The 23,554-nt window shown below is 53.4% G+C and overlaps 1 protein-coding gene across 3 annotated transcripts; it reads left to right on the top strand.

The window, feature by feature from the left end:
• The first annotated feature begins 6,027 nt into the window (after positions 1–6,027).
• On the top strand, positions 6,028–22,996 carry RBCK1 (RANBP2-type and C3HC4-type zinc finger containing 1). 3 transcript variants are annotated; one of them, XM_081833021.1, is made up of 13 exons: positions 6,028–6,076; positions 6,692–6,781; positions 7,890–8,034; positions 12,850–12,943; positions 13,077–13,275; positions 14,454–14,575; positions 14,708–14,881; positions 16,056–16,216; positions 17,248–17,359; positions 19,845–20,024; positions 20,756–20,854; positions 21,166–21,309; positions 22,297–22,996. In XM_081833021.1, exons 2-13 carry the CDS (start codon positions 6,760–6,762, stop codon positions 22,375–22,377), a joined length of 1,533 nt encoding a protein of 510 aa, XP_081689147.1. In that variant the 5' UTR covers positions 6,028–6,076; positions 6,692–6,759; the 3' UTR covers positions 22,378–22,996. The 3 variants fall into 3 exon arrangements, with proteins under 3 accessions (XP_081689147.1, XP_081689149.1, XP_081689148.1); XM_081833022.1 differs by having other exon boundaries at positions 6,056–6,189; XM_081833023.1 differs by lacking the exon at positions 6,692–6,781 and having other exon boundaries at positions 6,055–6,076.
• The last annotated feature ends 558 nt before the right edge of the window (positions 22,997–23,554 follow it).

The following is a 23,554-nucleotide window of genomic DNA, read 5'->3' as shown; positions in this document are numbered from 1 at the left end:
CCATACATTACATCATTAGTTTTAGATGTAGTGTTCCATGATTCATTGTTTGTGCATAACACCCAGTGCTCCATGCAGAATGTGCCCTCCTCAATACCCATCACCAGGCTAACCCATCCTCCCACCCCCCTCCCCTCTAGAACCCTCAGTTTGTTTTTCAGAGTCCATCGTCTCTCATGGTTCGTCTACCCCTCCGATTCCCCCCCTTCATTCTTCCCCTCCTGCTACCTTCTTCTTCTTCTTTTTTTTTTTCTTAACATATATTGCATTATTTGTTTCAGAGGTACAGATCTGGGATTCAACAGTCTTGCACAATTCACAGCGCTTACCAGAGCACATACCCTCCCCAGTGTCTATCACCCAGTCACCCCATCCCTCCCACCCCACCCCCCACTCCAGCAACCCTCAGTTTCTTTCCTGCGTTTAAGAATTCCTCATAGAGGCTGTGCATCTTAACAAGCCCCTGGGTGATGTTACTGAGCATCCATTTGGAGAACCTCTGTATTTGGAGAAATTCTGACTCCTTGGGGAACTCAAGCTCATTTCAGCTCTTCTCTGAGCTTGTTAGACCCCAGCCCAGGTATAAAATGGGTATATAAGTTCCACCTGCTTGGATGCCAGGAGGGACTCAGAGGTCCGAGAGGGCTGTCTCAGGGCTCAAATCTGAGCCACGATGACTGTTCTACCGGCTTTACCTCTCTCCTTAACTGGCTTTGTTTTTCTTCACATAGCACCACCTGGCAGGACATTCTATCTCTGTTGTTTGTGGGAGGTACAGAAGGCCAGGGGCTATGTTTTGTTCATAATGGTCTCCCCCGCTCCTAGAACAGTGCCTGGCACACAGAGCTGCTCAATTAAATGTTTATTGAATGACTAAATGAAAGTGGTGGCTACGCAGACCCTACATGGCCAGAACAAAGCAGGACACTTGTTAGGGATGGTTAATGTTTACAGAGGATACATCACGTGCCAGGCATGGTTCTAAGCACTTTGTATGCACTATCTCATTTGACATGCGAGGGCCAGCCTCTGACATGGCCCCTATGATCCTGACACGTGGTATCCAGGCCCTTGTGTAGTTCACTCCTACCCTGAGCTGGGTTGACGGGTGTAACAAATAGGATATTGTGAAAATGAAAAAATATGACTTTTTTTTCAGTCCATAAGAAGTGTATTATGTCTTCAACACAACACAACACAACAATGTAGACTCTCCTCTCAGAGAGTCTATCTCTGAGATAGAACCATCTCTGAGGGCGCCTGGGTGGCTCAGTTGGTTAGGCGACTGCCTTCGGCTCAGGTCATGATCCTGGAGTCCCGGGATCGAGTCCCACATCGGGCTCCCTGCTCAGCAGGGAGTCTGCTTCTCCCTCTGACCCTCCCCCCTCTCATGTGGTCTCTCTCTCTCATTCTCTCTCTTTCAAATAAATAAATAAATAAAATCTTTAAAAAGAAAGAAAGAAAGGGGCGCCTGGGTGGCTCAGTTGGTTAGGCGACTGCCTTCGGCTCAGGTCATGATCCTGGAGTCCCGGGATCTAGTCCCGCATCGGGGGACTCTCAAATGAATAAATAAAATCTTTAAAAAAAAAAAAGAACCGTCTCTGAGATAGAACCACAGAACCATCACCCAGATGAGTAGCCCATTTGTCATTTTCATAAGCAGCTGGATTCTTGCCCTTGGATTTCTCAAACTCCTGGGTCCCCCACTACAAGTGGTGGCACAATGCCCAGGATGCGTGCCCGAGTGTGGCACTGCACACTGGGGAAGCCGCTGCCTAAGTGTGCGGGAAGGTGCGACGCTTGACGGCCACAAAGCTGGATGTGGCACCATGTTGCATCCGTGTTAGATTCCCAAACTCGTGGCCCAGGGTCGCGGCGGTGCCTCACTCCCACACAGGGGTCACCTCGCCCTCGCCAGTCGTGGGAATCACTGTCCATCTGAAGGAGTAAGCCTCGGCCATACAATATATCATGGCTCCTGCCTTGCTCTCCTGAATCATCTGCTCTTGGGAAAGCCAGCTGCCATGTTTCAAAGACACTCAAGTAGACTGATGGAGAGGCACACGTGGCAAGAAACTTAGACATCCTGCAAACCAGCACCAACCAGGTGTGTGAACAGCTTTCTTTCTTTTTTTTTAAGATTTTATTTATTTATTTATTTGAGAGAGAGAATGAGATAGAGACAGAGAGCATGAGAAGGGGGAGGGTCAGAGGGAGAAGCAGACTCCCTGCCGAGCAGGGAGTCCGATGCCGGACTCGATCCCGGGACTCCAGGATCATGACCTGAGCCGAAGGCAGTCGCCCAACCAACTGAGCCACCCAGGCGCCCCTTTCTTTCTTTCTTTCTTTTTTTTTTTAAAGGTTTTATTTATTTATTTGAAAGAGAGAGAGAGAGCACATGAGAGGGGGGAGGGTCAGAGGGAGAAGCAGACTCCCTGCTGAGCAGGGAGCCCAATGCGGGACTCGATCCTGGGACTCCAGGATCATGACCTGATCCGAAGGCAGTTGCTTAACCAACTGAGCCACCCAGGTGCCCCGTGAGCAGCTTTCTTGAAAGCTGATCCTCCACCCCAGTCAAGCCTTTGGATGACTGAAGCCTTAACCAACATCTTCACTACAACCTCTGAGAGATTTTGAGCCAAAACCACCGAAGAAGCTGCTCCTGAATTCCTAACCCCCAGAAACTGTGTGAGATCTACATGTTTATTGTTGTTCTAAGCCACTGAATTTTGGGGTAACTCCTTAGATATCAATAAGCCATAACTGACACGGATCCTCAAAACAGCCCTACGAGGGAGGGGCCATCGTGATTACCATTGCACGGAGGGGGAAGCCGAGGCCCAGAGCGCGGGAATCTTGTCCAGGGCACACAGAGAGCGAACGGTGGGACTGAACCAGGTTTGAACGACTGAAGAGTCTACCTGCTGGGATGAAGGATGTCCGAAGTGAATGCTGGCTCTGCCCTTGAAGGGCTGAGGCGAGGACCAGCACTGCTGAAAGAAAATAACTGCCCTCAATCCAAATTTGTGCAGGTAACCTCAGGGCTGAAGGAACCATGATCATCATAAACCGGCAGGGTCACCAGAGGAAAACAAGGCAACAGAAGTGAAAACCAGCAGAAACAGATACTCAGAGTTCAGATGGCAATATTATCAGACACAGATTATAAAAGGAAAATGTGTACTGCCCTGAAATAAATAACAAGCTTGAAACTATGGCCAAAGTATAGAAACTTTATCAAGTGACAACAGATCTGAAAACCCAACAGAACTTCTAAAATAAAAAATACAATAACCAAAATAAAAAATTCAAAGTCTTGGTGCGGGGGTGCCTGGGTGGCTCAGTTGATTAAGTGTCTGCCTTCAGCTTGGGTCGTGGTCTGGGGGTCCTGGGATGGAGACCCGCGTTGGGCTCCCTGCTCAGCAGGGAGTCTGCTTCTCCTTCTCCCTCTGCCCCTCTCTCTGCTCATGTTCTCTCTCTCTCTCTCAAATAAAAAAAAAAAATCTTCAAAAAAAATCTTCAAAATCTGGGTGAAACCACAGATTAGATGTGGCGAAAGAGGGAATAGTGAGATAGAAATCCAACATCAACCACAGATTCAAGAGACTCTATAGGGGCACCTGGCTGGCTCAGTCTGTAGAGCATGTGACTCTTGATCTCAGGGTCATGAGTTTGAGCCCCACGTTGAGCGTAGAGATTATGTTAAAAAAAGAGAGAGAGAGACTCTAAATTTTCACACATAGACACATCATAGTGAAAATGCAAAAAGACAAAGAAAAAATCTTAAAAGCACTCAGAGGAAAAAACCAGCGAGATTACTCTCTAAAGGACAGCAGTACAACGTGGATGAACCTCAAAAACATGATGCTAAATGAAAGAAGCCAGTCACTAAGGAACACATATCGTAAGATTTAATTAATATAGGAATAGGAAAATCTATAGAGACCAAAAGTAGATTAATGCCACGGGGTTGGAGGATACCAGGTGGGGGGTGTCTGCTAATGGGTACAGGGCTTCTCTAGGGGTGATAAAAATGTTCTAAAATTAGATTGTGGTGACGGTTGTATATATAAGTCTGCAAATGTACTAAAAACCATTAAACCGTACACTTTAAATAGATGCTCTTATAGTATATCAATTATATGTCAATAAGGCTGTTGAAAGAAAGAACAGCAGTTAGACCGACAGGTGGTGATGTTTCAGTAGCAGCCATAGAAGCTGGAAGACGAAGGAGTGCTATTTTCTTTTTTTAAGATTTTATTTATTTATTTGACAGAGAGAGACAGTGAGAGAGGGAACACAAGCAGGGGGAGTGGGAGAGGGAGAAGCAGGCTTCCCTCGGAGCAGGGAGCCCGATGCGGGGCTCGATCCCAGGACCCTGGGATCATGACCTGAGCTGAAGGCAGACGCCTAACAAGTGAGCCACCCAGGCGCCCCAGGAGTGCTATTTTCAAGGTGAAATGCCAGCTGGATTCTCCCAGTGAAAATGTCTATCAAGGCTGAGCTCTAACTAAGACTTCAAGGACCAAGAAAATTTGTCACCAGAAGTCTCTTCCTACAAGGAGTTTTAAAACAGCGGCTCTCAAACTTGACCTCTTATTATAAATAGCAGAGAGGGTTGTAAATTCCTGATTCCTGGGCCCAGCCTGAGATGCTGAATCAGTTGATCTGAGATGTGGCCTAGGCATCAGGATTTTTAAAAGCTCTACAGATGATTCAAATGTACAGCCCAGGTTGAGAACCTCTGTGTTAAGGGATGCATTTCAGGCGAAAGGTAAGTGACCCTAGATGAAAAGTCAGAGATTCCTTCATTCATTTAAGATATAATCCTTGAGGATCTATTATGTTAGGAACTATTCTAGACACCAGGAACACAGCAGTGAGCAAAATAGACAAGAGTCCTGGCCTCTAGAAGAGGGAAACGGACAAAACAACAACAACAACAACAAAACAAAAAAACCCCCAAGATAAATAAGTAAAATATGCCATTAGATAGTAACATATGCTGTAGAAAAAAAAAAAAATGAAGCCAGGAAGGAGGATATGAAATGCTGGATGTATGTGGGTGTGTGAAATTTCAGATACAGTGGATGGGGAAGACTCTAGGGTAAAGACCAAACTAAAGGGAGAGAGCAAGCTATAAGGATATTTGGGTTATGGCATATGCAAAGGCCCTGAGGTGGAGTGTGTCTGCCTTGTTGCAGGACTTAGGAGGCCAATGGGCTTGAGTGGAGTGAGCCAAGTAATCAAGGGAGACCTCACTAAAATGGAGTGGGGAGGCCAGGAAGGGGAGGTCTGACAGGTACCCCTGGAGGTCCCTTACAGGAGGAATTGTCAGTTACACACCCCAACAAAGAGTCCTCAACAGGAAAGTATCAACTACAGGCCCCGACAGGGAAAAATGTGCATTGCATCCCCTACAAGAAATCCACTACCACTGTAACTCCGCCAATGAGAGCCTGTCATCACCCTGAACTCTTGATTTTCTCCAATGGATTTTGGCTCAAAGCACCCCTCCCAGTTTCCTCCTTCTCAGTAAAATAATGTTCCTTTGCTTTGTTTGTTAGACTTGCCCATGGTTTTTCATAGCTTGAATGTCCCAAATTGCAATTCTTGGCTATTCCTGAATAAACCCATTTTGCTGGGAAAATAACTGGCTGTTTTATATTTTAGGTTTAACAGTAGTCAGAGAAGGAGGAGAGGCAGTTTGCAGGCCGTGGGGAGGACCTTGGCTTTTACTTTGCCATGAGAGTGTTGGGAACTACTGCGAGTGTGTTGAGGAGTGGTTTGATTGACATTCTAGGGACCCTCCGGCAGCAGGTGGAAAATGGACTGCTGGGGCCAAAAGGAGAAGCCGTCCGGTGAGGCCAGAGCTTCCGCTGGTCTTCAGCAAACAGAGCCGAGGATGCCGCTCACCCTCAGGTGTGCGGGGGGGGGGGGGTCCGCGGAGGCTGAGCCGGGGTGGCTCCGCGCTGCGCCCCACCCCAATACCGCCCAATCCCCGCCCCGGCAGTCACGGCCCCGCCCCCACTCGGGCCCCGCCCCTTCCCGCGGCGCTGCGGGCGCGGCAGGGCCGGTGAGTGAGGGTCGGGGAGTCTGAGGTCAGCCCAACAGGGGTCACTCCGGTCAAGGTCATTGAGCACCCGGACCGCCGTGATCCGGAGCAGGGCGGGGACCGCCGGGGACTGCGTAGGTGGCAGCCGCCCCTGGCTGGGCCGGGCGGTGTGTGGGGGCGGGGGGTGTCCGGATGTCCCGACAATCTGCTGCCCCACTTCCGGGGCCTCCACTTTCACTTTCCCTTCCGCTGTAGCTTGCTCTCCTCCCTTCCCCACTGTCTGAGGCCACCCCGGAGGGGAGAGAGTGTGGCTGTAATCCTGGGCGCCAGGGGCGCTCCCAACAGCGAAAAGTGGGGCCCCTCCCCGGGGGCTAAACAGCGCCCGGCTGTGCGGCGTCACTCTCATCCCCGCCCCAGGCCTGTCCCGTTTCCTCTGTCGCGCATTGTGGGCTTGGCTCTGTGCCGCCTGCCCTTTCACCTCCCACGCGAGGTCCCGGCCGCTTCCCATACCCGGTCCCCGGTGCTTGGGATGTTACCCGATTGCCGCTGGGGACACCAAGGCACAAAGAGGGCTCGGGCCGCGTTGGAGGCCACCGGTGGGGGCTGAGTTGCTTGTGGTCGTCCGCCCTCTGCCAGGTGACCCAGGGATAGCATTTCTCCGGAGCTGCTGCCCCCGCCCGGGGGGATGGGCGCAACCAAGCCAGATGGACGAGAAGACCAAGAAAGGTGGGCACCCCCTGGAGGCGGCTGGGAAACTTCCGTTAGGAAGTGGGCCCCGGCAGGACCCGGCCTCCCCTCCCCAGAAGGACCCGGGAGAGGGAGCTTTAACAGTGTCCTTCCTCTACCCACCTGCCCCTCAGTTTCCTTCTTTGGGGCCTGGTTGCTGCCAGAGGCTTTTCATTCAATTATGGGATGCCCCTGAGGCCACCGTGAGCCAACTCTGCTGCGATGGGGTAGGGAGCTCCTGGAGGGCACAGGAGACCTCGCAGGCTGGTGGGGGAGACAGATCTCAGTTGACCTGAATATCAGGGGCCCTTGCCTCCCGTCTTGCTTCCTCCACCCAGCATTGTAGAACATGTCAAGTCATGTCATCACCCTGCTTAAATCCCCTCACCAGGTGCTCCTCTGTGTTCTTAAAACAGAAGCCAGAGCCCTTGGTTAGCCCACAAGGCCCTTTGGGCTTTATTGACCTCATAGTCTTACCCCATTCACCCCCTTGTTCATTCTGATGGAGCTCCACTGGCTTCTCTCTGTTCTCATCTAACCATTTCTTGCTCAAGGCCTTTGCCCTTACCTTTCTCTCCACCTGGTATACTCTTCCCTAACTGGGTCTGGACATATGTAGCTTCTCCTTCTGGTCTCAGCTTCAGCGTCACCTCCTCCTAGAGGCCTTCCCTGATCTTACCCTGTTTATTTCCTTGCCAGCATGGATCACAATCTGAATTTTTTTCTGTTGTCTGTCTCCTTACTGGGCTGGGAGGTCCATGAGGAGAGGGACCCTGTTTATCTTATTCAAACTGCTGAATGCCAGATTCTACGGCAGTGGTTGGTACACAGTAGGAGCTCAATAAATGCTTGTCAGATAAGTGAATGGAAGTATGGGGACCTGGGAATATGAAGGAAAAATAGAACCAAATGAACAGGGAGGGGGAATGGGGAGTTTCAGAGAAGGCCCCTCAGACAAAGGGAATTTTAAGCTGGGTACTGAAGGATATGTAGGAGTTCACCAGGAAGACAGAGGAAGCACCATGTACAAGGGATCACCACCTCCCTCACCCCCAGCTCCTGAAAGATAAACCCTGTGCTAACCTGCTTCCACTGTGCTGGATTTCAGCCGAGGAGATGGCCCTGAGACTCAGCCGGGCAGTGGCAGGCGGGGATGAAAAGGTGGCAGTGCAGTGTGCCATCTGGCTGGCAGAGCAACGGGTGCCCCTGAGTGTGCGACTAAAGCCCGAGGTCTCCCCAACACAGGACATCAGGTAAGGAGTGCATGGGTGGCCAAAGACTTAGGGTTTCCCGAACTGCAGCGGACCACAATATATTCTTGCCTGTAGAACAGTTATGTTTAGTGGCAGGTTCTGGTGTCAGGGACCTAGGTTCAAACCCAAGCTCTGGCACTAATCAACTGTGAGATCTATGGCAAGTCACTTCACCTCTCGGAGCTTCAGGGTTTTTTAAATTTTTAAAATGGGGCAATAATAGTAAGTTATCTCAAAGGGTGGTTAGAAGATGTATTAGAATGTTAGTCCTCATGTAACAGAAAAAACCTAGTAACAGTGGCATAACTAAGTTTGACGGCAGGCAGTCTAGATGTGGAGGCTGTGCTTCCTGTAGTCCTCAGAGACTCATGCTTCTGTCCTGTTTTTCTGTCATTCATGGACTCCATTCTGAGGTTTGCTTCATCGTCCAAAATGGCTATTCCAGCTCCAGCCATCACATCAGCATTCTTGTCAGCAGTAAGGAGAAAGGTGGCCCCATATTTGGGGGGAGGGCCAAATATGGGGCCACCCAACCAGGTGGGAGCTGGCGGCCCCAGGAGGTGAAAGAATTCACCCTAGGCCGAACAAAGGAGACAGAAGTTTATTGAATACACTGCAGGGGAGCGGTGGGCGGGACAGCAGAACCGACTGTCTTCAATGAGGCTGGGTAGGGGGCTGAGTTAAAGGGCAGAGTAGGGAAGTAGGGGACGGGGAACTGATGGAATTTTCCCTTTATTGGTAACTGTGTCTGGTGTAAGTAAGCCATTGTGAGCTAGGGCTATGCATATTTTGAGGTGGGTCGCTTAATGAGCCTATTTGCATTCAGCTTTGGTGGTTGCTGTGGGCCCTTTTGCCTTGATCAAGTTTCCATTGCTCCAGCTTGTTGCCCCAAAGCGGCCTCTACAGAAGGGAAGAAGGACACCCCCTCCCACACTTAAGAGCACACAGCTCAGAAAGTTGCACACTTTTTCCACTAAGTTCCTGCGGACCAGAACTTATTCTCACAGCCACACTCAGCTTGAAGGGAGGCTGTGAAATGTGACCAGGTATCCAACTAGAATTCAGGGGTTCTGTTAGCAAGAGAAGCAAGGGAGGATGGATACTGTTAGTCTTTCTCCAGGAGACTTAAGCTTGATGTTGTAATGCTTAGCACTGTGCCTCGCACATATCAGTCACTCAATAAACGGCAGGGTTTATCTTTTTCCTGCTGCTCTTTTGCTGCTGCATACATAGTAAGACAGTAGTTTCATAGTTGTGATTTTCAATGATCCTGGTGGATCCCATTTGATTTTTTAATGGTTTCATTGAGATAGAGTTGATGTACCATACAGTTCAATAATTTAAAGTGTATAGTTCAAGGCTTTTAGTATATTCAGAGTTGTGCAACCATCACCACAATCAATTATAGAACTTTTTTTTTTTTAAGATTTTATTTATTTATTTGAGAGCGAGAGCAGGAGCAGGGGGAGGGGCAGAGGGAGAGGGAGAAGCAGACTCCATGCTGAGCAGAGAGCCCGATGCGGGGCTCGATCCCAGGACCCTGGGATCATGACCTGAGCTGAAGGCAGACGCTTAACCGACTGAGCCACCCAGGCGCCCCACTTATAGACCGTTTTTATCACCCCCTGCAGAACCCAGGTCTGTGCTTATTAGTAGTCACTCCTCATCTCCCTGCCTTTCCGCAACCCCAGCCTTAGGCAGCCACTAATCTACTTATCTCCAGGGTTGTGCCTCGTCTGGATATTTCATATAAATGGAATCATACAACATGTGGCCTTTTGTGTCTGGCTTCTTTCACTTAGCATAATGTTTTCTCAATTCATCCGTGTTGTAGCATGTATCAGAACTTTATTCCTTTTATTTTTGTTTATTTATTGTTATTTTTTTAAGTAGGCTCCCCTAAACGTGGAGCCCAGTGCAGGGCTTGAACTCACGACCCTGAGATCAAGAGTCGGATGCTTACCGACTAAGCCACCCAGGTGCCCCAGAACTTCATTTCTTTTTGTTGCTGAATAATAATCCACTGTATGGATATACCGTATTTTCTCTATCTATTAATCATTTGATGGACATTTGGTTTTTTTCCACTTTTCAGCTAATACGAGTAATGCTGCTGCCGGGAACATTTGTGTCCACCGTTTACATGGACATTTTTTTTCCCCCAGTTTTACTGAGATATCACTGACATATAACATTGTATTAGTTTAAGGGGATGTGATATTGTGATTTATAATAAGGAATACATATTTGGTCTTTGTCCTTTCCTGGCACAGACCTCCTTGGAACTTTGTAAGTGATGAGAATGTGAGGTGCCTTTCGTTATGTGAATGAGGTGACTTTTGGAATGTCCCCAGATCACCTAAGAATAGGGGCTAGTCCCCAGAGCAACCAACCCCGGTGATTAGCGGGTTGGAACTTTCAGTCCCATCCCTCTGACCTCTTGGGAGGGGACAGGGGCTGAGGTTGCATCAGTCCCCAGTGGCAGTGGTTTAACCAATCATGCCTATGTAATGAAATCTTCATAAAAACTGAAAAGGACAGGGTTCAGAGAGCTCCTGGGTTGGTGAACACATGGAGATTTGGGGAGAACGGTACAGTCCAAGAGGGTATGGAAGCTCCTCACCCCTTCCCATATACCTCGCCCTGTGTGTCTCTTCCATCTGGCTGTTCCTGAATTATATCCTTTTATAATAAACCAGTGATCTAGTAAGTAAAATGTTCGAGTTCTAGGAACTGCTCTAGCAAATTAATTGAACCCGAGGAGTGGGCTGTTGGAACCCCCAACGCTATAGCAGATGAGAGAGCACAGCTGACAACCCGGGCTTGTGATTGGCATGGGGGGAGGGGCAGGCTCATCGGGCTGAGCCCTCAACCTGTGGACGCAGCTGCTGTCTCTGGGCGGATGGGATCAGAATTGAGTTGCAATGTAGGACGCCCTACTGGTGCCCGAGAATCACTGGGGGCTGTGTGAGGAGCTCCCCTCCTCCCGTCCACACGTTGGAAGTGGAGGCTCAGAATCATTTTAGATGGACGCCATAATGATTTGGTACGTGTGTATCGTGCAGTGATGACCACAATAAGTTAACGTCCACTGCCTCACATACTTACAGATTATTATTATTTTTAAGTAATCTCTGCACCCAACATGGGACTTCAACTCACCACCCCAAGATCAAGAGTCACATGTTCTAGGGGCGCCTGGGTGGCTCAGTCTGCCTTTGGCTCAGGTCACGATCTCAGGCGGGCTCCTTGCTCGGCGGGGAGCCTGCTTCTCCTTCTCCCTCTGCCTGCCGCTCCCCCTGCTTGCGCTCTCTCTCTGTCAAATAAATAAAGAAAATCTTAAAAAAAAAAAAAGAGTCACATGCTCTACTGACTGAGCCAGCCAGGCACCCCTATTTTTTCTTGTGATAAGAGGTTTTAAGACTTATTCTCAACAATATTTAGATATACAACACAGTATTGTTAACTATAGTCACCGTGCTGTACATTACCTCCCCATGGCTTGTTTATGAACTTGGATTCATTATCACACCTAACAATAATTAAGGAATTATTAATAATAATTCCTTAAAATCCTCTAATACTGTTTATATTAAAATTTCCCTGATTATCTCACTAAAAATTTTTATAGTAGGTTTGTTCCCGTCAGGAGCCAAAGGAGATCTACACGTAACATTTCTTTTTTTTTTTTTTTTTTTAAGATTTTATTTATTTATTTGACAGAGAGAGACACAGCGAGAGAGGAAACACAGGCAGGGGGAGTGGGAGAGGGAGAAGCAGGCTTCCCGCCGAGCAGGGAGCCCGATGCCGGGCTCTATCCCAGGACCCTGGGACCATGACCTGAGCCGAAGGCAGACGCTTAACGACTGAGCCACCCAGGCGCCCCTACGTAACATTTCTTAATTCGTCCTTTTTATTCTCCCTCTCTTTTTATGCCATTAATTTAAGAAACCGGGTCTTGGACTTCCAGAATTTTCCCACATTCTGGATTTCTTAATTGCTGTCTCAGCCTGTCATTTCAGATCTCCAGTTTTTCTTGTGAACTTGTAGTTAGAGCTGAAGGTTAGGTTAGTCAGGATCACGTTGTACATTTCCAGGAGCTTGTCCTCATTTGTTGATTGCTCCTTGCTCTTCTTGTTCTGTATTCTGATTTTTCTGTTTCCTTTGGGATCAGTTCTGTTTTGTTTTGTTTTTGTTCTTGTTTTTTATCTCAGCCCTTCCTTTTCATGCTTTTGATCTTCCAGAAATGTTGAAGGGTCCTTGAGAAGGCTGGTGTTTGTCTGGAATGACACCGGCTTGGAATCCTGCGTCTCACAGTCATTCAGTGCTTACTGAGTAGAGTCAGTGTGACCTGGCTGTGCCTCGGGCTTTTACCCATAAAGCAGCGGTGACAGCAGTAGCTGCCTCATGGGTTCGTGGAGAGCATTAAATGAGCTAAAACATATGAAGTGCTTTGACGTGTCTTGGCATATAGTACATAACAACTGTTGGTGGCTTGGCTAAGGACCAAAGGACAGAATGAGAGAGGAGGCTGCAGAGCGGGGAGGGGCCGATCGCAGAGGCCTTGGTGTGCCACGGTGAGCGTGGATCTGATTCTCAGAGCAGTGCCAAGCCGTTGCAGGGGCTTACGCGGTGGGTTCTGATCAAGAAGGAAGCCCAGTGCTGTGGGAATCCAGGAAAGGCCTCTCCCCCGGGGGGGGCGGGGTGTGGGCATGTGCCCTTGGGTCTGTACACATGCATACGCGTGCACAAGTGTGCAGACACGTCCGTGCCAATAGCTGGTGGCCGGGGTTGGACCTGTGACCTTCTCCGCAGGCTGTGGGTGAGCGTGGAGGATGCTCAGATGTACACGGTCAGCATCTGGCTCACCGTGCGCCCTGACATGACCGTGGCTTCCCTCAAGGACATGGTGAGTTGGCAGGGGCGGGGCCACACTAAAGGGAAACATCAGGGCACATGCTTCCCATTTTGCTTCTACCTCTTTACTCTGATCCTCCCTTTTCACTCTCCTGCTCTCCGTACCCCGTCCCCCCCGCCCCCAGGTATTCCTGGACTACGGCTTTCCGCCCGTCCTGCAGCAGTGGGTGATTGGGCAGCGGCTGGCCCGGGACCAAGAGACCCTGCACTCCCACGGGGTGCGGCGGAATGGGGACAGTGCCTACCTCTATCTGCTGTCAGCCTGCAACACCTCACTGAACCCTCAGGAGCTGCAGCGGGAGAGGCAGCTGCGGATGCTGGAAGGTGAGGCTCTGAGCGCCATGGGACTCACCTGAGATCGCAGGGTGAGAGGGAGCAGAGCCCGTGGCTTTTGGTCAGGAGCTGTCACCGGGAGGACCTTATCCATAGTGGGGAAGAGAGGACAAAGGGCACCCCGGAGGGAGCCATTTCAGAGCCATTTTGAGAGCAGCTGGTCTGGGGGAGGAGGGGGGCTGAGTTCAGTCCTGGCTCCGGCATTCATCAGCTGGGCGACGTCGGGCACGTCCCTTCCAGTCTCTGTTCCTCGGTTTCTAAATCTGTACATTGGATATGATGATGACAATAATAGCGTTTATTCTAAATTTTTTGCTTATCATCTGAAAGTATTTCAGACTTATAGAAAAGTTGCAACATTGTACAAAGAATTGTATAACAAATTCCCAAGTACCTTTCATGTGGATTCCCCAAAATACTAACACTTCACCACAATTACTTTGCTTTGTCATTCTCTCTATAATTATTTATATATGTCTAAATAATTTTTTTCTGAACTGTTGTGAAGTTGCAGACATGATGTCCCTCTCGCCTAAATACTTCAGTGTTCATGTTCTTGGAAAAGGGGTCATTTTCTTACATGTGGTAAACATACAACTACCAAATTTAGGAAATTAACAATGATGAAATACTATTATCTAATCCACAGATGTTACCCAGATTTTACCAGTTGTTGCACGAATGTCCTTTGTAGCCAGACACCTGGCAGTGGCCTCATGTCTCTCAGGGTCTTTCAATCTTTGGTGTCCTCAGTCTTACTTTGACTTTCCTGATATTTGAAGAGTCCGGCCAGTTTTGTTTTTTGGGTTTTTTTTCTGTCCGATATCCCCTCGTGAATGGATGCAGATTCAGTATTTGTCAGGAGCATCTCAGAAGTGATTGGGCCTCTAGGTGTATGACATAAGGAGCATAGGAGGCCGGTTTTTAGGCCCGGGTTTTTAAGCGGGGGCTCGCAGGAGCACTCACGCGTGGAGGAGGGCCCCTGACCCTGTAGGAGCCAGACATTCAGCCAGGTCTAGGCTCACCTGGGGAACCGAGCTGGAGACTCCCCCAGGGAGGAGGAGCGGTGCGGGGGGCGGGGGGTGGAGGGGCCGCAGGGCGCCTGGCTGGCTCAGAGTGTGCACGAAGTGGGCTGCTGGATCTGCCACCCCCTAAACCCTCCTCCCTAGATCTGGGCTTCAAGGACCTCACGCTGCAGCCCCGGGGCCCTCTGGAGCCCGGCCCCACGAAGCCCGGAGTCCCCCAGGAGCCGGGGCGGGGCCAGCCCGACGCCACGCCCGAACCCCCGCCGGTAAGCCGCCCCCGCCTCCCCGTGCTGGTGACCGCGCGCCCCACCCCCGACTCCGCCTCCGCGCTCCCGGGCCCCGCCCCCGCCCGACTCCCCGCGCCGTGCTCAACCCCCACTCCCCGACTCTGCTCCCAGGTGGGCTGGCAGTGCCCCGGCTGCACCTTCATTAACAAGCCCACGAGGCCCGGCTGCGAGATGTGCTGCCGGGCGCGGCCTGAGGCCTACCAGGTCCCTGCCTCGTACCAGCCCGACGAGGAGGAGAGAGCGCGCCTGGCGGGCGAGGAGGAGGCGCTGCGCCAGTACCAGCAGGTGGGCGCGGAAGTCCCGGGACAAACACGCGCAGACCGGGCGGGGAGGCGTAGGACTGGAAGGGAGGCACCTCCGCATTGCTGCTCCTTCCGCGTTGCCGCCTTGCCCCCTCCTGAGCCCACCGCTGGTGCTGACTCTGCACTTGACTGTGACTCGCCCTCTCCTGGAGGTCTTAGGTGCTGAGACCCTGCTCCCTGGCTGTGATCACATGCCCCGCCCCCACTGGGGCTGTGGCTCCGCCCCTAGCTTTGACTCCCACACCCACTGTGCGGACAACTCCCCTGGCTGTGACTCCGGTACCCTAGCTCTGACCGTGCTTTTGTCCACCTCCTCCTTATCCGCCCGTGACCTAGCTCCTGCTCCACTCAGACGTCACCTCACCCCGGACCCTACTATTCCTGACCCCCTCCCTCCCTGTTGTGATTCATCCCTGACTTCCTATGAGCCTGGGCCGAGCCTTTCACCTCTCCCTGCGAGGTTGACCCCGCCCTCTGTCCTGCCCCTCCCATAGCTCTGCCCCCCCATCCTGACACAAGCTCTGATTACACAGATACCAGATCCTGAGTGTTCCCCATTCTGATCGGATGCCCCCCAACCCTCACCTGCATTCCCCTGGGATCCAGTGCTGTCCTTGCCCCGCCCCAGCCATGACCTCATTTGTGGTCTTACCTAGTCTTGGCCCAGACCCCGTCCTCTCCCGTCTTGCCTTGCTCCCTAGCTTTATCACCACCACCATACCCCTGACCCACTCTGTGACCTTGACCGGCTCCGACCCCACCCACTGCCCAGCCGTGCCCTGCTTCTTGGCAGGGATGTGAGCCCTGTTATCCCAGACTACCCCCTCAGACCTTTAACCCCCTTCCTTTCCCTACCGCCATCACTCCCTCGCGTGGCTTGACCCCTGGTTGCAGCCCCGACCTGCCCCAGCCTGGCCCGCCTCCCGCCCGTGGCTTCCCCCCTCGCCTCCTGGCCTCGCGCTGGCCCCACCCTTCCCAGCATCTCGTCTCCTGCCTACGGCCAGGCCACCCCACCCCCACCCCCACTCCCACCCAGGGATCCTGACTCTCCGCCAGCTTTGCCCCGCCTCCGGGGTCTGACCTGGTCCCGCCCCCTTCGTGGTCTGCCCCTCCCCTGAGACCCTGACCCGCCCCGCGGCCCCGCCCCGTGTGCCCAGCGGAAGCAGCAGCAGCAGGAGGGGAACTACCTGCAGCACGTCCAGCTGGATCAGAGGAGCCTGGTGCTGAACACCGAGCCCACCGAGTGCCCCGTGTGCTACTTGGTGCTGGCGCCCGGCGATGCCGTGGTGCTGCGTGAGTGTCTGCACGCCTTCTGCAGGTGCGGCCCCCACCCCCACCCCCACCCCCACCCCCAGCAGGGCCGCGTTTCTCGCAGCCGCCAGTTACCGGAGGGCTGAGAGTGGGTGGGGCCCGTGCGCTTACATCTCATTGGATGCCCGCAAAAACCTGCGAGGTAGGCGCTGTCACCGCATTTTGCCAAGGAGGCGTGGGAGGTGCAGAGAGGCCTGCCGCCTCCTCGCGGCCACACTGCTCAGGCATTCTGGTTCCGGCCCTCAAGCCGCCGTCCGCGCGGGCCCCTCCGAGGGCATTGAGGCCCAGTCCCTGGCAGCCTGAGCCGAGCCCGCTCGCTGCCTGGCTGGTGGGCAGGCTGCCAGCCCTGGGCTCTGGAAACGGAGTCCTCCTTCATCACAGCAGGTGTTTCTTGAGTGGCCCCTGGGTGCCAGGGACCGGGCTAGGCCTAGGGATCCAGGGGTGAACACAAAAGCTGTTCCTGCCTCCTGGAGCTTACCTTCCAGTGGAGAGGCTGCTGGTAATCAAATCATGACTCGTATAATTGTAAATTGTGTCAGATCTAAGTCCCGGTGAATTATGAGGAAAGAAAACCCAGGGGCTCTGCTTCAGGAGGGGGTCAGGGAAGCCCCACAGGAGGTAGCACTTGAACAGAGACCAGAAGGTCTGGCGCAGGGGTGTGCCTGGCCCATCTGCGGCAAGCAGGGGTCGGTGTGGCCAGAGCAGAGGGATGGACAGAGAGGTGTTAGGGAGGACCTGTCCCTGGGGTTCTTGTGAGCCGTAGTGAGGGGTGCAGGTTTGTTCTGGGCAGGTCGGGGTGGGAGGCTGCTGGGGACAGGTGGACACAGGGATCCCAGTGAAAGTGATGGGGGCCTAGACCAGAGCAGTGGGGGTGGTGGCGGGGTAGACAGAGGTGGAGGCCTTGCTGATGGCTTTGTGGGAGGGATAGGAAGGTAGGTACTGAGGAAAAGCCTCCCTGGGGTCAGGCCTCACCACGTGAGGAGTCAGATGGGCTTCAGATGACCCTAACCTCCACCCCTCACCCCACTCCCCCTCCAGGGAGTGTCTGCAGGGCACCATCCGCAACAGCCAGGAGGCCGAGGTCTCCTGCCCCTTCATTGACAACACCTACTCGTGCTCAGGCAAGCTGTTGGAGAGAGAGATCCGGGCGGTAAGGCCTGGGAGCGGGGGAGGGAGGGGCACGCCCTGAGCCGGCACATCTCAGACAGCACACATTTATCCAGACCCTTCTGCGTGGGATGCCGGGGGCCAAGCAGTGAAGAGGTCGGGACGTGGGGCACGTAGCTGGTAAAGAAACCACCGCTGTGAAGGAAAGACAGCAGAGGCGTTAGGAGTGGGGAAACTGGGCCCATTGGCCCCGGTGACCTCAAGTCAGATACTCAACCCATGCCTTGCTTTTCTCATCTCAGTTAGGGTCGAAGTTAGTTTCTTCAAAGGCTGTGAAGAATATAGGAGAAGAGTGTGTGTAAAGATTCTAGAGTAGTGCTTGACACACGGTGGGTGAGCCCTTGTATCAGTTTGCTTTTGCTGCGTAACAAGTTTTCCAGACATAGTGTCTTCAGACAACACTGTTTATTTAGTTCATGAATCTGCAAGTTAGTCATTGGGGTTGGGCTTAGCCAGACAATTCTTGTAGCTCCTGATTTTTCTAGCTCCTGCTGGGCCTGGCCGGCCTCAGGTGGGTTTAGCTGGTGGGTCAGCTGTCCTGGACTGATTCAGGATGGTCTTACCTGCAGTGGTGGGCGGGGCGGGGGGGCCTCTTTCCACTTTGCTCTCTGGCTGGGTCAAGCAGGCCAGGCCTGCTCCCGGGCTGATGGTCCTCAGGTTCCAAGAGCAGCCAGCAGGGGGCTTCAGTGCAGGAGTACCTCCCCTCTTCGTTCCCTCGCTGCCCTCCCACTGAGCATGCTCAAGCCCAGAGTCCCTGTGAGAGGGGACCACCCAAGGGTGTGGCGTCAGGGAGACATGAATAAATGGGGCCATCCCTCCAGCAGTCCATTCCAGTGCTGTAGGCGTCCAGGCATGCGCATTCACTGTTATTATTATCAGTATTTCCAAGTTCTCACCCTTCCGTGAGTCTCCATTTCCCCACCTGGAAAATTGACTGTTGGGCTTCATTCATGGTTTTTAAACTGTTGGGAAGGGCCTTCTCAGAAATGGGCATCTTGGGATTCCCAGGCCAAAACATGAGGCAGGGTCAAAGGTGGCTGAGGTCCACATGGGAGACCCCACAGGCACATCCCCAAGACCTCTGTTCCTCCTGCCTCTCCCTTAGGATCCTGCTTCTGCGAACCTCCTTGACTGCTCCTAGTATTTCCTGGAGCCCAGGGGGTCTACCTCAGCTGAAAAGGGCGGGGGGGTGCAGAAAGGGTAGAGCTTGGGGAACTTCACCTACACCAAGAACAGCCCCTTTTATCTGTTGTCTGTGGGGCATCAGGGAAGGGCGGCTCCAGGGGGTTGCTAAGGCCTTCTCACTGCGGCCTGGAAAGCTCCCAGACATGGAGTCAGTCATTCCATATGTCCTGGCACCCATGGTGATTACCCAGAGGTTTTTCCTTGAGGTCCATCCCTACCAAGGGCATTGTGATGGGACCAGAGTTCCTGCCAAGGGGCTGCAGGGCCCATGCTTCCCCAGAGCCCTTGGGGGTTGACCCAAGACTCAGAGAAGGTCAGGTGTGGCAGAGGGAGAAAGGGGCAGGGATCAGCAGAGTAATGCAGTGGAGCTTATCTTTACAAAACACATGCCTAAACCACATAGAACTGGAATCAAAGAGAAAAGTCACCCACAACCCTGCCATCCCAGGGAATCCGACTGCATTTTCCTGTTTCCCTTGGTGTCTGTGGGCAGACGTGACTTTATTCCTTTTTAAATCAAGTTTACTAAGGGAAACTTGGCATGCAATAAAATGCGCCCTTATAAGCATGCGGTTGGGTGAGTTTTGGCAAATACAACTCTTGTAACCACCACCCAATTCAGATGTAGAAAGTAGGCATGATTTTTTCTTCATTGTTACCAGCATGGATACAACAACTTTTGCTCTTTTGCCATAGAATTTTTCTAAGGATTATCATAAATCTCATGGCATCTATCGTGCTTATACCTCTTCTTGTAATAATTCCCGTTTCTCAGTTTGTAATGAATGCTTCAAGGAATGTTTTGCGTGGTGTCTCTTCTTATATATTATATGCTTAGGATAAACTCGTGGAAGTGGAGTGAGTCCCAGTGGGTCAGAGAAATTTTGTTGAAACACAGCTGCCACGTTGCTTTCTCAGAGTGTGATGTACCAGAATACTAGTTTAGCCACATCTTCCCCAGCACTGCCAGTTATTATTTTTGTTCATTTTTTCCTTAAATGTACACATAACAAAATTTACCATTTTTCTTTTTTTTTTCATTTTCACTACTTTTAAGTGTACAGCTCTGTGGCATTAGGTACACTGACATTGTTGTGCAACCGTCACCACCATCCATCTCCAGAACTTTTAATCCACTTTTGAATGGAGTTTTTAAACACCGAGGGTGGTGCGAAGTAAAGAGCCGGAGCTAGGCTGGACTTTATGGAGGATATGTGGGGGCAGGGAGGGCCCTCATCGGCTGTTCTGAACCCCGAGCAAACCGGGTTGGGGCCTTTTGGCAGCTGCTGCCCCCCGAGGATTACCAGCGGTTCCTGGACCTGGGTGTCTCCATCGCGGAAAACCGCAGCGCCTTCAGCTACCACTGCAAGACCCCGGACTGCAAGGGATGGTGCTTCTTTGAGGATGATGTCAACGAGTTTACCTGCCCGGTGTGCTTCCACGTCAACTGCCTGCTCTGTAAGGTGGGGACAGGGACCCGTGCTGTCCATCCCCCTCGTCCTGCCAGGAGCTCACTGCAGTTCAGTGCCTGTTCTCCTGGGAAAGGAGCTGTGACACTAGCCTGTCAGGACAGATAGCTGCATGTCCGTGATGGGGCCTGGCCTGGGCCCCATACTGAGTCTAAGCCTTGGACCAAGCCCTGGCCCTTGATGGAACCTCAACCTAGACTGAGCCTCGGCCCAGTACTGAGCCGTGACCCTGGCCTCTAACTGAACCCCAATCCCAGTCACAGGCCGACCTCAACCCTGGCCCCAGATGGAGTCTTGCCGGACCCTGACCTCAGGCCGCTCCCTCCCCTCATCCTCTCAGCACTTGACCACTGAAGAGACTGGTCTCGGGCGAGTAGACAGGTCCGAGCCTGGTCACAGCCTAAGTGAGCTCAGTCTTGGAGCATTGGGCCTGTGATTGGGGCAGAGTCTAGCCAGGGACGGAGGGGCTGCAGTCGTGGGGAGAGGGGGTGTAGGGATTTCTCTGCCCTCGGGACTTAGCATACGTGGGTATTATTATCATCGTATGGGACAACCCTGGCCTTCCCTCCCTGGCCTCCTTGTCCCCTTCCCTAAAATAGGTGCTTGGTGTATAAAGCGAGGCCCTGTCCATGACATCATCTAGAGACATTAAGTGCCCCTCACGTCTCTCAGCCTCTTAACCCCTTGAGGAACCTTCTCACCTCGAGCCCCTCACCCCGCCTCAGGCCATCCACGAGCAGATGAACTGCAAGGAGTACCAGGATGACCTGGCCCTGCGGGCTCAGAACGACGTGGCCGCCCGGCAGACAACAGAGATGCTCAGGGTGAGGCAGGGTCGGGGCTGAGGGCCTGGAGATTGGAGCTCTGGGAGCTCCCTGCGGGTGGGGGGGCTTCTCAGAGAGGGCTGTGGTTCAGGCAGCCCTGAACGCTGTCACCCCGTTCTCGTGTCATCGCCATCCAGAAATGGGAGCTAGTTAGGACAAGTGGGCGGGTGGCGAGCAGTTAGGAAGAGCGAGGCCTGGTGGAGCCGCGGAGGAGAGTGAGCCCGCGACTCCAGAGGGGAGAGCCGGCTTCCCTCTGCAGGGGGTGGGGGCCCGGGGGCGGGCGCTGAAGCCCCCCCCCCACTCTGCCCCAGTCGATGCTGCAGCAGGGCGAGGCCATGCACTGCCCGCAGTGCCGGATCGTGGTGCAGAAGAAGGACGGCTGTGACTGGATCCGCTGCACTGTGTGCCACACGGAAATCTGCTGGGTCACCAAGGGCCCGCGCTGGGGACCCGGGGTGAGTCCTCTGGAGAGCAGAGGCTTGGGGGTGCTACGGGGAGGTGCCCCGGCGGCCTTGCCAGAGAACGGGGGACAGCCCCTGGGCCGAGATCCGGCCACCGCCTGTATTCGTCTAGCTGGTAAAGTAAGAACGTTTTTTACATTTTTTAAATGTTTGAAAAGTACCAAGAACAGGAGACTATCTTGTGAGCTGTGAAAATGATATGAAATCCAAGTGTCCTGTCCCTAAGTAGCGTGTTCTGGGAGCACAGCCCGGTACATCCGTTGTGTCCCGTCTGCGGCCGCATTCGGCCCACAAAGGCCGAGACCATATGGCCCCAGGAGCCTGAAGGAACCGGCCCTTTACGGAAAAAGGTGGCCGACCGACCCCCACCCCCACCCCCCCGCCCGGGGCAGCGATGAGGAGTCGGTCTGGGGTCAGAGGCGAGTGGGTCGCCGGCGGGTGCACCCTGGCCGTGGGGTTAGGCTGCTCATCTGTAACGTGGGGACACTGGCCGAGACGGTGGCAGGGCCTCTCCCGCCTTCTCCTGAGTCAGCTGAGAACGTGCAAGGGAGGTGCTCCGCGGGCTGTCTGGGGTGAGCGCTGCACGGAAGGCGGCCGTCTTTGTTAGGAGTCTGTCCCTGGAGACGGGGGCCCGTCCTTCCGTCCAGGTGGACACCAGGACAGACGGAGGCAGAGGGAGCCACCCTGTCTCCGGGGCCCGGGTGCGGGGCCCACCCAGGATATGCAAAGATCCGCCACATCCTTTGCCTGCTCTGGGTCCAGGGGAGCGTAGACTGAGACCATGTAATTGGGGGTGCTGTGGGAGCCCAGAAAGGTCTTAGTGACTGCCTCCATCAGGTAGCTGAGGCCGAGGGGGCCGTTCGTAGCAGGAGGACCGGCCCGAGCAAAGGCCCGGAGTGGGGGCGTGCAGCGCTTTGAGGGTGTGACGGAGGGAGGGCACTGTCTTCGCTGTCATGACCTTCTCTCCTCCCCATCCTCCAGGGCCCAGGAGACACCAGTGGGGGCTGCCGTTGCCGGGTGAATGGGATTCCTTGTCACCCCAGCTGTCAGAACTGCCACTAGCTGAGGATGGCCTGGTCCCCACGCTGACAGCCCCACATCCCCATGCTGCTGTGGGACAGGGCTGGTGCTTTGGCTCTGATTTCTCCCCCGGGAGATGCCTTTGCGTGTGGCTGAGACAGGCCTTGTAGAGACCAAGGCCCCCGAGCTGTGCGGATGGTTTTGTTTTCAAGTGGTGTTGCAGGGGGCCCTGTCTAAGCTTGCGGTTGGTGTTGTTCATGGTTGCATCTGCCCCAGGGCCTTTGCCCTTCCTCTGGGGCTTGCCGGCCAGACCTCTCAGCTCTTCTCTGCGGCCCTTCCCTCTGCCTGACCCAGACTTAAACACAGCCCTGCTGGATGGAGCCTCTGAGAGCCCCGTGTGAGTCCATGCTCTCCCCCTTCCACCGCCCTCGTCTGCTGAATGCTGAGCACCCAGAGCCCACCGCTTCTCCATCGGCTCTCTGGGGCTGACTCTCCTCTGTCTTTGCTGTCGGAGGCCTGCGGTTTGTTAGACAGCTGCTGCTAAGCCCATTCGGAGCCAGGGGGAGACCTGGCGGTGTCTAAAGCACAGCGTATCAGGTTCAGCTTCCATGTCTCCCTCTTTGCTGCCTGTGTAAGCTAATTAAAATGGCTTTCCAGGAAACGATGCGTGTGATGTCATGAGGGGGCGTGAAAGCGTCACGGGCTGGGACCCTGCACGCGGGCAGGATGGCGAGCTCCGTGGGCACCGAGGCGGGGTGGGGTAGCCCCTGGCAATGGTGGAGCGAGGGTATGACCTGCACTGGGATCCTTGCCCCTGTTGAGGCACCCCTGTGCCCACTTGAGGGGCTGCGTGCTCTTGGGTCAGGCAGGAAGCGGGTCTGCAGATGGGGCCTTGGGTTGGGGGGGCAAGGATGGTAGGCCAGCCTTGCTGCAGACTTGTGGCCCCTCGGTGGGCATCCAGGGTTGGAGGGCAGCGATCTTTCAGGAACACTTGAAGCTGCTGCAGTTGAGGGGCGGGGCTGGCCATCCCCATTTTAATACCTCAGGCAAGATGGCACAGTTTTGGTGTCAGTCTGTGCTGGTCAGAGATGAAAGAGATGGAAGTTTTGCTGCCTTCTCTGACCAAACCCCCTTTCCCATTGAGATCCGGTACTTGATGGTGAAAACGTCATCTGAGCTTCCATGTGGATCACCGTCACGACGGGCGGAGGGCCTCTCT

The sequence above is a fragment of the Leptonychotes weddellii genome, chromosome 10, assembly GCF_054177405.1.
Source record: "Leptonychotes weddellii isolate Sample4059 chromosome 10, ASM5417740v2, whole genome shotgun sequence".
Classification (NCBI taxonomy): Eukaryota; Metazoa; Chordata; class Mammalia; order Carnivora; family Phocidae; genus Leptonychotes; species Leptonychotes weddellii.
Note: the sequence above shows the minus strand (reverse complement) of the source record. Positions and strands in the feature narration are given on the sequence as shown.

What these genes read in the sequence shown, in the direction of transcription:
- RBCK1 (XM_081833021.1), top strand. Translation starts at nt 6,760, where the DNA reads ATGGACGAGAAGACCAAGAAAG. An exon ending in GCAGCTGCGGATGCTGGAAG is followed by an intron (nt 13,276 to 14,453) that starts GTGAGGCTCTGA and finishes CCTCCTCCCTAG; the next exon opens with ATCTGGGCTTCAAGGACCTC. An exon ending in TCAACTGCCTGCTCTGTAAG is followed by an intron (nt 20,025 to 20,755) that starts GTGGGGACAGGG and finishes ACCCCGCCTCAG; the next exon opens with GCCATCCACGAGCAGATGAA.